Source organism: Zea mays, chromosome 8 (assembly GCF_902167145.1).
Source record: "Zea mays cultivar B73 chromosome 8, Zm-B73-REFERENCE-NAM-5.0, whole genome shotgun sequence".
Lineage (NCBI taxonomy): Eukaryota > Viridiplantae > Streptophyta > Magnoliopsida > Poales > Poaceae > Zea > Zea mays.
In genome coordinates this window covers 117,202,882-117,218,273 of record NC_050103.1, presented here as the reverse complement: position 1 = coordinate 117,218,273, position 15,392 = coordinate 117,202,882, and the positions used below count along the sequence as shown (strand labels likewise).

At 51.7% G+C, this 15,392-nt stretch overlaps 1 protein-coding gene across 1 annotated transcript; it reads right to left on the bottom strand.

Annotated features, from left to right (window-relative positions):
- Window positions 1–365: 365 nt before the first annotated feature.
- LOC103635743 (uncharacterized) lies at window positions 366–9,181 on the bottom strand. The gene is made up of 2 exons (XM_008658120.4): window positions 8,155–9,181; window positions 366–624 (listed from the first exon to the last, which is right to left on the bottom strand). Exons 1-2 carry the CDS (start codon window positions 8,904–8,906, stop codon window positions 585–587), a joined length of 792 nt encoding a protein of 263 aa, XP_008656342.1. The 5' UTR covers window positions 8,907–9,181; the 3' UTR covers window positions 366–584.
- Between the last annotated feature and the right edge of the window lie 6,211 nt (window positions 9,182–15,392).

Below are 15,392 nucleotides of genomic sequence, written 5' to 3'. Positions count from 1 at the left end.
TTCCTTGCTCCACAGGGAGCATAGCTGATATACAAATCGAGATTTATGTTCCGTGGCATCGCATGGGCACCTACCTAGTCCAAAAATGAAGGGCAAAGGAAACGGTTTTGAAACATGTGCACGTCGCCAATGTCTATGCTTTATTGTGTGATTGGGGCAGTTTTTTTCTGAAGACTTCTAAAAATCTAGATTTCTGAATAATCTAGCTACCATAAGAATCTAAATATCGCAAACCATATGATGGTGAAAACGTCTACACGATTTAGTGTATAAAAAACGATAAATTCCTCCCGTCTAACGACTGAGAAGTGATTTGGACGATTTTTATAGAAACGATTATCAAAAAACAGAGTGAGAAGCCAAGCTGAAACAAGCCCATTGTCCTTTATTAACAGTTCTATTGTTGCGTCTCGTCTTTGTATCGGCATAACTGTTGGGGTTCACCGAACACCCGTAACAATACAATCATGGCGCAACCCACATGTAAACTGTGATTGGCGTATCTTTTGCTAGAAGTATTATTCAACATGGCAGTCTAAAGCAACAGTGTTGCAAGTTTGCAACTGGCGACACCGGACTTGCGTTCACCTCAGCCCTCGGTCATGGAACGAACCTTGCGTGCCCCTGCAACAATAATAATAATTCAAAAGCAAGAAACAAAGAAATGATTAGTAGTTCCGCAAAATGTTAAAAGGAAGAGCATTACATTACATGTAAATTTGTAACATGTAACCCAAGATTGACAACACTAGGCAAGGGCGAGAAACGATTACGACCACGAATGAACTCTCAAAACATTACTGAAGAAGTACAACATTATGTTTGGAACCAATTCCTAAATAGGACTGGCCAATTTTGAGAAAGAAAAAAATAATGGTCCCGCCAAATTTCATTCTTTCATGTATAACTTTAACATCTGAGAAGCAAGATAAAGTACAGACACAACATTTTATCTGGCATCACAAAGGAAAAAGTGTGTAACAACCAACCTCCGGAAACATAGTTAGGCTGTCTCCAACAACTATCCTATATTATCCTCTATTTCAAACTTCACTTTGCAAATAGAGTGCAAATCCTCTATTTTACACAATCTGCTGCGGACAACCTTACACATCATCAAACTTATACAATACATTAGCATTTAACTTAGACCATGTTATAAAAAAATGTATTATATATTCAGTATGAAGTTTGAAATAGGGGATAGTATAGGATAGCTGTTGAAGACATGTTCCATGGAGACTTAACAAAACTAATTGATGTTTTAATGCTGGTGCATTCTTGTGTGATCGAGGTTAGAGAAGTTTGACTCAGTAAAACATTCATTCTAATGGAAGGAGTGATTTGAGTCAAACCTAACAAACTCCAGGCTCATAAAACACGGCCACACAAGAGCCCCATAACCTAACAGTCCTAGGTAAATACTTCTATAATTTCAAGTGAACTAGGTTGCCAATATCGGTCAAACATAGAAGAATGCATTCCTCTAATTCAAGAGTTGCGACAACAATGTAGTATGGGGTATAAGCACAATTTACTTGTTCCGTTGAAATGGCATTCAAAATTCTCTTGTTTACCATTACATGAAAAATACTCACTCCGTTTCAAAATATTAGTCGTTTTAACATTTTGATAGATTCATACAATATTTAATATATGTATCTTATATATGTCTACATACATTGACATCCATTTGAATATAGACATAAAATTTAAGGGCTACAACGACTAATATTTTAGAACGTAGGGAGTAGTAAATATATCATGAGACATAAGCACATTAAATCATTTTACATGTAAAACTTCGGTAAAATGCTAATTTGGAAAAGGCTATTCAAAAGATCATTCCATGTCCAAAACAATAGTAAACCAGAGAGAGTATAAATGAATCATAGGTAAACAGTTTATCTCTTTATTAGCCCAAACACCAATAGCTAGATATTTCTGTTAGAGTACTCGTTTAGGGTTTAGGGTTAGCCCCTTATAATTACAGTTATACCCCTGTGTAATAGGCCAAGCCCAACAACCTGAGCCTGTTAATACATCTCCCAACCCTGAGTTAGGGTTTCCATTCTCCAACTTGGTACAAGAGCTAGGTCTAGATTCTTTCCTCTACTTTCCTCCCTCCCACCCTTGAACGCTGCTAGCCTCCCTCCTCTGGCCGCCAGCCACCCCCCCCCCCTCTTACTATCACCACCAGCAGTTCACGCCGCCGGCCACCTCCTGGCGCAAACCAGTCCACTGGACAGGAGTCGCCGCCGCCTCAGTGGTCAAGCATGCGCCCGCACCCGGCCACCCCTTCCCCTCCACCTCAGGTCACGCCGCTGCCACCCCATGGCCGGCATCGGGCGCCTCTTCCTCGGCAGGATCCATGCTCCGGGCTCGACCACGGTGAGTGTCACCCGACGCTATCTCCGACCCGCCCACGGCTTGCCCTCTTCTTCGCCAGTGGCGGGAGCCCCTCCCCTGGTCGCTGGGCTGTGTCCAACCCCCCTATCCAGCTCTCTTCCCCATCGTTCCTCCATGACACTGGTCGTAGCCACCACCCTTGCTCCAGGCCGCCCCCACGCGCACGCAGATGTCCTCCCAGCTTGGTTCGCCCCCACCTTCGTCGCTGGCGCAGCCGTCGCTCCGGCCGCCTTGCAACCCCAGACAGCGCCAGCTACCACACATAGGCACCTTGCTCCTTCATCCCCCACTTGTACAACGACACACTGGCTGTGCCGCCCCTCCCACCTGGCACCGCCTCCACAGGCCCCGCCCTGGCCCTGGCCGCCGGTGACACCTCTTTCTTGGCTTCGCCCATTTCCGCCGGGATCGCTGTGCGCATCCTCCTCCAAGACAACCAGCTTGTTCGGGGCACCTTCATGGCCTTCGATCGTGCCATGAGCCCTGTCCTTCGTCCTTCTTGTCTCCCTCCCCTACTCGTGACTTTGTTAGAGCACCTCCCCTGGCTCTTTCCGCGCACCCCATGGCTTCACCACCCTCATGCTCTCCCACCGAATGGGAGCCTCCTTCCACACCACTCCCACCACTAGCTCGTTATTCCACTCCCACCCTCCATACCCCTCACATTCTCCCTCTATCGTTGTGGAAACAGTTCCACCCTCCCGATCACCTTAGTAGGTGCATCGATTCTTCCAGGACCACTCTACCTTAACGACGTCCTTGTCGCTCCCAGTCTGACTCATCCCCTTCTCTTGGTTCGTCGCTTCACGAGTGACAACAACTGTTCTATGGAGTTCGATCCCTGGGGGCTCACCATACGCCACCTTCCGACGTGTGTCGTGCATGCTTGTTGTGACAGCTCCGGGCCCCTCTACTCTATTCACTTACCCTCCACTTCCCCCACCAGCGTAGTCACCCCCAGGCTCTTGCTACTACCACCACCTCCGTCGTTTGGCATCGTCGTCTCAGGCATCCTGGACCTGACGCGATGCCCTAGTTTCCAGTCGCTCAGATATCTCCTATACCCAGGGCTCCTCTGAGCGCCTCTGTCATGCTTGTCAGCTCGACCGTCACTCTCGTCTTCCTTTTTCCACTTCCACGTCCAAGGTAGCTCAGTCATTTGATCTTGTCCATTGTGATCTCTAGACTTCTTTGCCTAGGTCTCCACCCAGTTCCGTTGCCCGGTCCGTGCCCTCCAGTGTGACAATGGTCACGAGTTCAACAACAACGCCTCTCGCTCCTTGCTCACTCATGGCGTTCAGATGTGTCTCTCGTGCCCCTACAACTCTCCCCAGAACGGATGGGCCAAACGCATCATTCACACCACCACCAACATGATCCATTGCGTTCTCTTTCAAGCGTCTCTCCCTGCCAGCTACTGGGCAGAGGCCCTGAACACCGCCACACATGTCCTCAACCGCCTCCCCTCGAAGGCGGTGAGCCACCCCACTCCCCACTTCGCTCTATATGGCACAGCCCCCTCCTACGACCACCTTCGTGTGTTCGGTTGTGCCTGCTATCCTAACACGTCCGCCATCGCTCCCCATAAGCTATCTCCCCGCTCTACTTGTTGCCTCTTCCTCGGTTACTCCTCTAACCACAAGGGGTTCGTTGTCTTGACCTCGTCTCCCACCGCATACTCATCTCTCGTCACGTTATTTTCGACGAAGATGTGTTCCCCTTGCTAGCTCCTCCCAACCCACCGATCTCGACTCTCCTCGAGTCCAATCCTGTTCCCCTCCACCCTAGGCGCCTCACCTTGCGCCATTGCCCGCGCCACGCGCGACCTCGACGCCTCCGCTCGCGCCTCTACCCACATCACACGCGGTTCCGTTCACCCTGCCTGCACCCCGTGTGGCCCCGTCGACCAAACCTGCGCCCCGCGAGGCCCCATCGACCACGTCTGCGTCGTGCGCGGCTCGGTCAACCCCTCCCACACCATGCGCGGCCCCGTCGATGAGAGCGGTCTGCTTCGCCAACCCCACCCTGGTCTACCACTCCGCGAGCGGGCCACTCCCTCGGCTCCTGCTAACCCGGCCCCGTCGACGAGCGTGGCTCGCTTCACCGACCCCGCCTTCGTCTACCACCGCCGCAAGCAAGCCACTCCCTCGACTCCCGACACCTCGTCGGCCCGCACCAAACCTCATGTGTACCACCCGGTCACCATCCACCGCGACCCGATGGTGACTCACCGCGCAATCAGCATTCTCCGCCCTATCAACCGACTGATCCTGGCCGCTGACACTCCTCCGGACGCCTCCCCGGTCCCCTCCTCCATTCGCGCCGCCCTCGCCGACCCCCACTGGCGTCACACTATGGAGGAGTACGCGGCCCTGCTAGCCAGCCACACCTAGGACATGGTGCCGCGTCCACTAGGCACCAACGTGGTCACTGGCAAGTGGCTCTTTCGCCACAAGCTGACCTCGGATAGCTCCCTCGACCGCTACAAGGTTCGTTGGGTCCTTCGAGGCTTCACCTAGCGCCTCGGAGTGGACTACGACGAGACCTTTAGCTCGTCATCAAGTACGCCACTGTTCAAGCCGTCCTCTCCCTCGCCCTCTCCCGGAACTAGGTGATCCATCAACTCGACATCAAGAATGCCTTCCTCCACAGCACTCTGACATAGACTGTCTACTGCAGCCAGCCCACCGACTTCGTCGACGCTGCTCGTCCGGATCTGGTCTGGTGGCTGAATCGCTCCCTATACGGCCTCAAGCTGGCGCCGTGGGCTTGGTACAGTCGCTTCGCCTCCTACTTGGCCTCCATCGGCTTCGTCGAAGCCAAGATGGACAAGTCCCTCTTCATCTACCGGCGCGGCGACGACACCGTCTACCTTCTGCTCTATGTCGACGACATTGAGCTCACAGCATCCACCATCGACCTTCTACAGCGCACAATCGTCAACCTTCAGCGGGAGTTCGCGATGAAGGACTTGGGACCCCTTCACCACTTTCTCGGCATCACCGCCGAGCACCGGCCTCAGGGTCTCTTCCTCCACCAGTGCCAGTACGCCATCGACATCCAGGAGTGGGCTGGCATGTGCGACTGCATGCCCTGCTCCACGCTTGTCGACACTCAGGCGAAGCTCTCTGAGGACGACAGGGCCCTCTGTCGCCGACACGACGTCCTACCGGATCCTGACCGACGCACTCCAGTACCTGCCTTCTCCAGGCCCGAAATCGCCTTCGCCGTCCAACTGGTGTGCATGCATATGCACACCCCGCGGGAGCACCATCTCACCGCTCTCAAGCGGATCCTACGCTACCTTCGCGGCTCCCTCGACTACGGCCTTCTACTCCAACCCTCCCCGACGTCGGAGCTCGTGGTCTACACCGACACTAACTGGGTTGGCTGTCCCGACACACGTCGATTCACTTCTGGTTATGTCGTGTTCTTGGGCGCCAACCTCGTCTCCTGGGCCGCCAAGCGGTAGCCCGTCGTCTCCCGCTCCAGCGCGGAGGCTGAGTACCGCGCTGTGACCAACGGCGTGGCAGAGGCCTGCTAGCTGCGCCAGCTTCTCGAGGACCTCCAAAGTCTCCTTCAGCGTGCCACCCTCGTCTACTGCGACAACGTCATCGCGGTCTACCTCTCCACCAATCCCGTGCAGCATCAGCGCAAGAAGCACGTGGAGATCGACCTGCACTTTGTCTGTGAGCATGTCGCTTTCAGTGACATTCGGGTTCTCAGTGTCCCCACCACGCTGCAGTTCGTCGACATCTTAACCAAGGGGTTACCGTCGAGTGTATTAACCAATTTTTTGATCAAGTCTCAACATATGTACACGGTAGAGTGGAGACTAAGGGGGTGTTAGAGTACCTGTTTAGGGTTTTGGGGTTAGCCCCTTGTAATTACAGTTATACCCCTGCGTAATGGACCAGGCCCAACAACCTGGGTCTATTAATACATCTCCCAACTCTGAGTTAGGGTTAGGTTTCCATTCTCCAACTATTTCAAGGCAATGAAAAGAAATTAAGAAGCATTCTAGGCCAGGACAACTTAAATGCGAATGAAACATAAAATCTCAACAAAATTCCAACAAACAATACAATCAACTAGAGAATTATATATAAAATCATTCACACCTGTATAAATAACAGAAAACAGCACAACTTATACACACACACCTCCGCAGGAATTTCATAGAAATCGTGTACGAATTCCACAGCGATCAGTTCATTTTCATAGGAAAAACATAGGAAGCGGTGAAATTTTCCTTCATTTCAAAGGGGCCATAAAAACACAACTTAAACAGTTAAAGGTGCAACTAAAGCATCCATGTTTCCAAGGATTTTATAGTCGTATCGTATGGTTTGCTCAACAACAGTAAGAACATGCTAAAATTGTGCCACAATGAACAAAATGTAAGAGATTGCTGAGATTAGGTCTAGCAAAGCTTTCTCGTGCTTGACAGGTAAGTGATTGGTTCACAGGAACAGTTCATTCATGCCAGATCAAATTTTCTAGTTAGATCACACACATCACTAATATCAAAGAGGCTTTGCAGACACAAACTATGAACGTCCAACAACTAAGTTTGATGAGATGACAAAGTGTTCATGTGAAATCTTCAAACCCAGCAATTCAATGGTTTCCATATCACTGTACTGGCATCTCTTGGTGCTCATTTCAGAAATTTCTAGACCCAGAAATGAAGATAATGGCATAACTCACAACCATATAGCACAATTCCATGCTACTCTCATGGCCCATAACTTTTCTCATGTACAGTATAAAAAATGCTCACTTCCAGGTAACTTGCACCACCCCAAACATAATGTATTCCTTCTTATAACTTCTTCAGATCCGTAATCAAAATATAAAATCAGCGGGTTACAAAAGCCGTACAGGTTACAATCCCTACAAATGAGCTTGTTTTCTAGTGAGCTCGAGCTTCTTACCTTCAAGACTGCACTGACCCCTAGCCTTATGTTTCATATCAGCTAATAAACACAAAAGATAATCACATTAGGCATCACCAAAGGGCATTTGGTGTAAGAATGGCAACCCTTTAAACATAAAAGATACATTCGCCTGGAACTAGTACATTTACAATTGAAAACCCCCCTCTATGAGGAAAGAAACACCTATCTAAAGACCAGGTGACTCACAACATCATTGACATTGCCCACCTACTTAGAAAGGTAGTGAGATTTCTATGGAAGATTTGCTAGACAATTTTGGGCATTGATTTTGCTCGTTGCCTAACTTCTGGTAACAGCCCATACACATCTGAAGACTAATTCATTTTCTTTCGAATCCATGACCAACAAGATGTTACAACATATAAGCTATGGTACAAACAACTGAGAAAACCACAAAATGAACAGAAGCCCACTGAATTCAGAAAATGAAGCTAAGTGGAATAAAATTTCCATAACCATCATGAGGCAAACAAACAGGGTATCCAAGCATGCTTAGGTGAGTCAGAATTAGAGGAAGGCCACACAGCACTGTTACCTATTTAATGATGTATAACAATGAGACCATGCTTTATTGTTTGCACATCCAGAATAACAGTGCATAATATCTCAAAATTTGAGATGGAGAAATGAGATTGATAGCGAACGCCATGGGTAACTCACGTGTCAGACAACAGTGAAATTGCGTTCATCCCATGGAAATAGTGCGACTGAGTTTAGCTGGTGGACTGAAGTAATAATCATGTAGAATTTGCAAATAAATGGAATATAGTCAACCATCACTCACTTCTTGTTGCGCCGTTTGCTCTTGGGGGCGCCCCATCCTTCGAGTTTAGCAACAGGGCAGCCACACCGGTTGCGGAAGAGCAGCACGGCTCGGCCGTTAGGCGGCGCCATCCGGCGGAGTTCGGCGCGAAGGCACTCGTAGTCTGGGTTGTTTCCGCCCTGGCCGCCCTTCCACGGCAGCGCCTCGATCTCGCGCCACATGGATGCTTCGGCGCCGCCGGCGGTGCTTCCGGCGCCGGCGCGAAGGGCCCCCTCGGTCTGCAGCTGGACGTCGAACTCCAGCGCCTTTCGCAGGCCGCGGCAGCGCGGGTTGCGGCACCGGCGCCGCGGGAGCCGGCGACAGGAGAGGAACGCGGTGGCGACGAGCACGGCCGCCGCGGCCAGGTAAGGCAGTGCGGCGGTGGCGTAGGCGAGCGCCGCGGCGGCGGGCGGCGTGGCGAGCAGCGGGGAGAGCGAGCGCGCGACGTGCGAGAGCGAGGAGGCGAGCAGGAAGGCAAGCGAGAAGAGCACGAGAAGCAGGATGAGGAGATCGAGCGTGGCCGACGATGGGGCGTGCCTGCACGTCGGCGGAGAGACGGAGATGCTGTGGCCGCCGTGGTTGTGTTGGTGGTGGTGGGCCCCGCCTCCGCCGGCCGAGGAGCGGGAGGAGGAGGAGGATGCGGGTCGCATCGCCGCGGCGCCCGCGGCTGCTGCGGTGGAGGCAGGGGGCGGCGGCAGAGCGGTGAGGGGAGGGGAGAGGAATGGCCGGAGCATGACGCGGCCGGCGTGGGGATTAATCGACGGATTTGGGCGAATTAAATCGGGATCGGATTCGTTGCGTGCCTTGTTTATTGTGGTTTTCTGCCTTTCGGAGCGGGTTTTTGCTGCTGCCGCCGCTTGGACCTTCCTCCTTTTCCCCCCTTATTTCCTTAATCGCGATTAGTCTACAGCATAGCAGATCAAAAAAAAAGGTCGGGCAGCAAGGATCGAGCCGTCGAGTGGAGAGGGGTGAGGTGGAGACTGGGGTGGATCAGGACCCGTCACGCATCAAATCAACGGTAAAGAATGCCGGGGGCGCCTTTTTGTATTGGAATGGGATGCGTGGATTTGACTTTGCTACGATGTGTCGTTCCAAATCGGAATTAGCCCATTTTAAGGTAGTTGAGAAGTTTGGTCAACTCCATCATATTGATTTCAAGGGAAATTTTTATCGGAATTAGGGCATTTTAAGATAGTGAAACGAAGGTAATGTTATACTCCATACAACGGTGGCAGTTGCCAGTTGCTACCATTGGAACCAGAACGCGTTAGTTTTCATTACAGTACGAACTATTTTGGCAGTACTCGATCTGGTACCCTGGCTTTACACTGTCACTAGCTTCCGTAACGTTCTCCTTCACTTATATATACACACACGCGAAATAATAATCCATTGTGATTCGTGCGAAGGCATAGGACTCACCGTTAGCCCTTGGATCGTGCTTCGTGCTCGCCTGCTAAGACTACTAGGTGTTTTGTTTGATGAATGAGTTAATCCATCATATTCTCACTCCTCACTATTTTTGTTTGGTTTGTGAAATGGAATGAGTTGATCCATCATAGTTAATTAGTTAGTACTAATATGAGGAATGTGGTCATCCCACCAAATTTATAAGTTGTTTGGTTTGAGGAATGATTTAATCCATCGTCTTCTCACTCCTCACTTTTTTGTTTGGTTTGTGGAATGGATTAAGTTGATCCATCATCACCTCATTCCTTATAGTTATTTAGTTAGTACTAATATGAGCATGAAGTCATCCCACCAAATTTGAGAAATGGACCCATGATGCAACACCATATTTTGGATGAAGTGATTCCTCAAACCAAACACCCCCTTAAAGAATGAACCCATGATGCACCGTCTCAAGTTGGATGTAGTGATTCCTTAAACCAAACACCCCCTATCTACACGGCTCTTCCCTAAAATTTTCCCCCTATATTGCACTATGCAGCCATTTAGAGTTAAAAAAATAAGTTATGGATTTATTAAGTTTTAGGGTTTAATTTCTATATTAAAATCATTTTCTGATTTATTTTATTAAACATGAGAGTTCAGGGGTTGTTTTATAAAAACCAGGGCACGACTGTAATTAATTTACACCGGCAGCGGACGGCGGGTTTATTCTGCAATACTTCGGGGACTTTTGCAAAACAGTCCGGCCGAAAAGGGTATCGGCCGGCACAAACTGTTGGATTGTCGTTCGACGGGTGAGATTAGAGCTGACCCAGAAGGATTTGGGGATCGTTGATCGCGAGATCTACGGTGGACATTCAGTTGATCACGAGGCTCATCCGATCAAAATCGAACGGGCGCCACCAGCGTTGGACGAATCGTTACCCTATGTCTAATCATGACCGTTGACGCATAGATCAAGGTCTCGGGAGATTCTTCCCCAGCTCGCAGAACTGGACACGACGGCGATCTCGCCGGAGCCACGGGACCTGACATCCCCAGGGCCCAAACTATACATAGACAGGCCCTACATAATGGAGCATTTTCACCTTTACTAGGTGATTTCAGCTCAGCTCTCGATGTTGCGCATTTCCTCAGTTGCATCATCAATTTTCTTCTAGAGCTTAGAGAGTCGAAGCATCTTTTCCTTGTGCTTCTCTACTTGTTGGTGAATAGCTTCGAGGTTGTTGATCTCCCGATCGAGTTTGTTATCTCGAGGATCAGTGTTGATGGCCTTCCTCTTTTGGTTCCTTGCCTCCCGAAAGAGTGCCTCTTCCCCTTGGTTGGGATCCAAGGGCATGAGGACGGCACCAGTTCCCGTCGACTTCTTCAGCGACATTGTGTAGTTTGTTGTGGTCGTGAGTTCACTGGAAGTGGGCGCCAATGTTGGTCACTTGCTTTTGATTGCTACATGATTATAAAGCAAGGCAACACATGTTATTAAAACATAAGCCTCTACCTTCAACTATCCCTTCTGTGAAGGATAACTCAAGAGAGAGGTCGCAAGATGTAAATATATGAGTACTGGTAAAGGTGAAAAGGAAACAATAAAGAGTAAAGTATGTTACTCATCTTCGTGCTTCCATATTTATCATTTTATTCCTTGCTAAGTGTTAAACAAGTACAAACATATCTTAAGCTTTACATGAATGATAACTTGAAGGTACTTCGAAGGCTGAGCTAGTTGAAGCTTTGGGCATTCAAAAGGTGAATTTATGCATGACATTGTTCCTCTATTTATAGGGGAGAGGTACAACTTCGTATGAATTACAAGTATGCCATGAAGTTTACACAAATGTTCTACAAATATCACAGGGGCATTGTCATCTTTCTGCCTCCTTTCTTGCTGAACAAGTCTCTGGGTTTCCCTCCTTCCCTACTTCGGACAAGAAACTCTTCGACACTGAAGCTGGTGGCTTCGGCGTGCACCTTCTCTATACTTATACTCGAGTGAAGCTCTTCCATTCTAGTTGGTTAGCCATTTGTTTAGTGCATACATCCTCAAAAAATTTAACGGCATGCACAAGTTCATCTACAGAGTGTTTATCTTCATTGTCGCTATCACTATCTTCACTATAGGATGGGATACTATCGATACCCTGAAACTAGGGTACCCCTTGCTACTGTATAAAGACGCAGTACCCACGCGGTTATCTCTTAGTCGTGTGGTAAAGGTGTTGTGTGTGGGACCGAGCCATGACTCGCCCCAGCCTCGAGTGACTACGACAGCGCCAGACCCCACCACATGGGTGGGTCCGGAGCCGCCATGTGTCCAGAGAAAGTGATATACCCCAAGGCCTCAACAGTGAGTCCGGACCCCCATGGGAGAGTGTCGGACCCCTTGATATACATTCTGGACCTCCAAGGTTGGTTCAGGACCTCCACGTGTGCAAGCCGGACCCCTGGAATGGGATCTGAACCCCCCCGGTATGGGGTCCTGGCCACCCACAATGGGGTCCCAAGGTCCTAGGACAGAATATACTCAGGCGGGGGTCCGGTGCCGACACGTGTCCGGACCTAGTCTAGTGGGCTCCGAACCTGTCCACATACACTCCTGCCCCCTGCTCAGGCGGAGACCCATTGCAGCCACGTGGCATACTGCGCGCGGCTTAAGCCAACGGGCGGAGCGTAGCATGACGCCTCTGGGCTACGCGCGCCTCAGCATTCATTGTGGATAACACGTGCGCCTGTCCATTCCACTGACAGGTGGCGTGCACAGTGCACGATACGCGGGCCGTGCTGTTATTCACCATTACTCGTACATTTCGGCTATCAATGTTGCATGGACTGCGGTCATCAAGACTCCCGGTGATTGCTCAGGCGTTACTAGCATTTGTTACTCACATAATGTATTCTTTCCATTACGCTCTAGGGCCCGCATGTCGGGGCTCAGGACACTTGTATGTGCCTCCCTTAAACTATAAAAGGGAAGGCACACAACGATACAAGGGACAGGTTTTACACATACTCAATATAGCTTACACACAGTGGAGGTAGGGTATTACGCTCTGGCGGCCTGAACCACTCTAATCCCTCGTGTCCTCTTGTGTTCATCGATCATCCACTAGACAGGCAAACCGCTAAGGCCCCTTCCTCATCTTAGGATTAGGGCGGGTGCATTCCACCACCCGACAGGTGGATTTCTCCCACTGACATTTGGCGCAGCAGGTAGGGGCTTTGGCTTTAGGTTTTTCCCTATTTCCTTGCTCGACACGATGGTTCAGATCGTCGAGCACCGCGGCTTGTCCCCCGAGGATTTCCTGATGGAGGAAGAGGCTACATCTTCCATGCCGCGGGCCTCCAACCGCCCTGCGCCTGGTGCTGCTGCTGTGCGCGCTGCGCAACAGCACACGCCTGCACAGACTTTCCGAGCTCCGTCAAGGGCTGCTCCTGGGGCGCTGTCTGCAGCCAGGGAGTTGCTACGCCACCCTCCTAGCTCCACGGCCTCGCCGGGGACCATGAAGCAGTGGTGTGACGATGTCGATCGTCTGCTCGGCATGGTGCATTCTGGCTCAGCCAGGTCCAGGCCTCGGTCATTCCGGCATCAACATGAGGCGTCGGCATCGATGCGCTCACCTTCAGTGAAGGCTGCACCAACTGAGGACCTGCGGGCGGAGCTCAACCGCCGGCGTGCAGGCGAGGATGCCTCAATTTCTCTGGAGAGACCTGATGACCTGCGGACAGAACTCAACCGCAGGCGTGCGGGCGAGGACGCACGAGTCTCTCTGGAGAGGACGCGTGAGCGCCGGCTAAACTTCGAGGGTCGCAACCTCGACCAGGACTTCGCTCCGCTTGCGCCACAAACTCCAAGGGGTGCCCGAACCCATACGAGTGTCCCATTGGTCGGCGTAGGCTGTGCCGCGCTAGAGGACCACCTCCGCGTGACGACTTGGCCGCCCAAGTTTTGGCCACACCTGCCAGAGAAGTACGACGGTACGTCAAACCTGTCGGAATTTTTGCAGGTTTACGTCACCGCCATTACGGTAGCTGGTGGAAACACTGCTGTGATGGCGAGCTACTTCCATGTAGCCTTGACCGGGTTGGCCCGGACCTGGCTCATGAATCTGACCCCGGGATCCATCTATTCCTAGGAAGAGCTCTGTGCACGGTTCATAACGAACTTTGCCAGTGCTTATCAGCAGCACGGTGTGGAGGCTCATCTCCATGCCGTAAGACAAGAACCCGGGGAGACTCTCTGGCTTTCATCGCCCGCTTCACCAAGGTACGCGGGACCATACCTCGCGTCTCCGATGCCTCTATCATCACTGCTTTCCGACAGGGGGTGCATGATGAGAAGATGTTGGAGAAACTGGCGACACATGAAGTGGAAACCGTCACCACGCTCTTCGCTCAGGCTGACAAATGTGCCAGGGCTGCTGAGGGCCGCGCATGGCACTCGGCGCCACAGACCGGAGTCACCCAAACAGGTGGCTCGGGTGCCGTCACCCAGAACGGCAACAAGAAGAAGAAGAAGAACCGCGGCCACGAGAGGTCGTAGTCTGCTGCTCCGGTCGTCACAGTTGCGACTGGGGCCAGAACGAGCGCGACAAGCGCCCACGGCCACAGGGAGGCAATAGTGAGTCATGCCCTGTGCACCCCAATAGTCGCCACAGCGCCTCGGAATGCCGCGAGATCATCAAGCTCGCGAAGCGCGTCACAAGCGACGCGAGCAGGCTTCCAAGGATGGCTCGCCGCCTCGTCGCCGACCTGGCAAAGAGAAGGTCGATGAAGGTGACGCGGCCGTGGGAGAACGGGACCTCGGGTATCAGTCACCCGAGGGGGTCCTCAAGGACGTTTTCACTGGAGACTCCGACTCTAGTGACGACAACGACCGCCGCAAGAAGCTGTACGTGATGTACGACGGGAGCTGGGAGCTCACCTCTCGTAGGAACGTCAAGTCCCTACGCCGAGAGGTCCTTTCGGCGGTCCCAGGGATCCCGAAGGCTGCTCCACACCAGCGGTGGAGGAGCACCACTATCTCCTTCGGGGCATCCGACTGCCCCGACAATATGGCAGGTGCCGGTATACTACCGCTCATCACCGCCCCTATCATCAGCAACATGCGGCTGCACCATGTTCTGATTGACGGTGGGGCTGGGCTCAACGTCATCAGCCATGCTGCATTCAAGCAGCTGCAGATCCCAGGGTCTCGACTGGGACCATCTCGTCCATTCTCCGGAGTGGGCCCACAACCGGTGTATCCCCTTGGGAGCATCGCACTCCCGATTACATTCGGGACCGAGGAAAACTTCCGCACAGAGAACGTCCAGTTCGACGTCGCGGAGGTTAACCTCCCCTTCAATGCCATCATTGGTAGGCCGGCCCTGTATCGGTTCATGGCCATTGCCCATTACGGGTATTTGGTCCTCAAGATGCCGTCCCTAGCTGGGGTCCTCACCGTGCGGGGCGACCGCGCCGCTGCACTTGCGGCCGTCGAGAAGCTGCACGCCCTGGCGGCAGAAACTGCTCGCCCGGACGACGGAGGGAGGGATCCCTCGACTTCTGGTACCAAGGCACCTACCAAGCTGCCAAAGGTACAACCTTCCGGGGCAGACAGCGTCCCCATCAAGACCATCCAGGTCGGCACGAATTCTTCCCAGACCACCCGCATCGCGGGCAATCTGGAGGAGAAATAGGAATTCGCGCTCATCACCTTCCTCCACGCAAATGTCGATGTTTTCGCATGGGAACCGCCGCAGATGCCTGGGATCCCCAGGGAGGTGATTGAGCACCATCTGAAGATCCACCCTAACGCCAAATTGGTGAGT

Coding starts and splice junctions, on each gene's coding strand:
- LOC103635743 (XM_008658120.4), bottom strand. CDS start 8,906: ATGCTCCGGCCATTCCTCTCCCCTCCCCTCACCGCTCTGCCGCCGCCC. Junction 625..8,154: donor AGCAAACGGCGCAACAAGAA/GTGAGTGATGGT, acceptor TTATTGTTGCAG/GGGCACGCAAGGTTCGTTCC.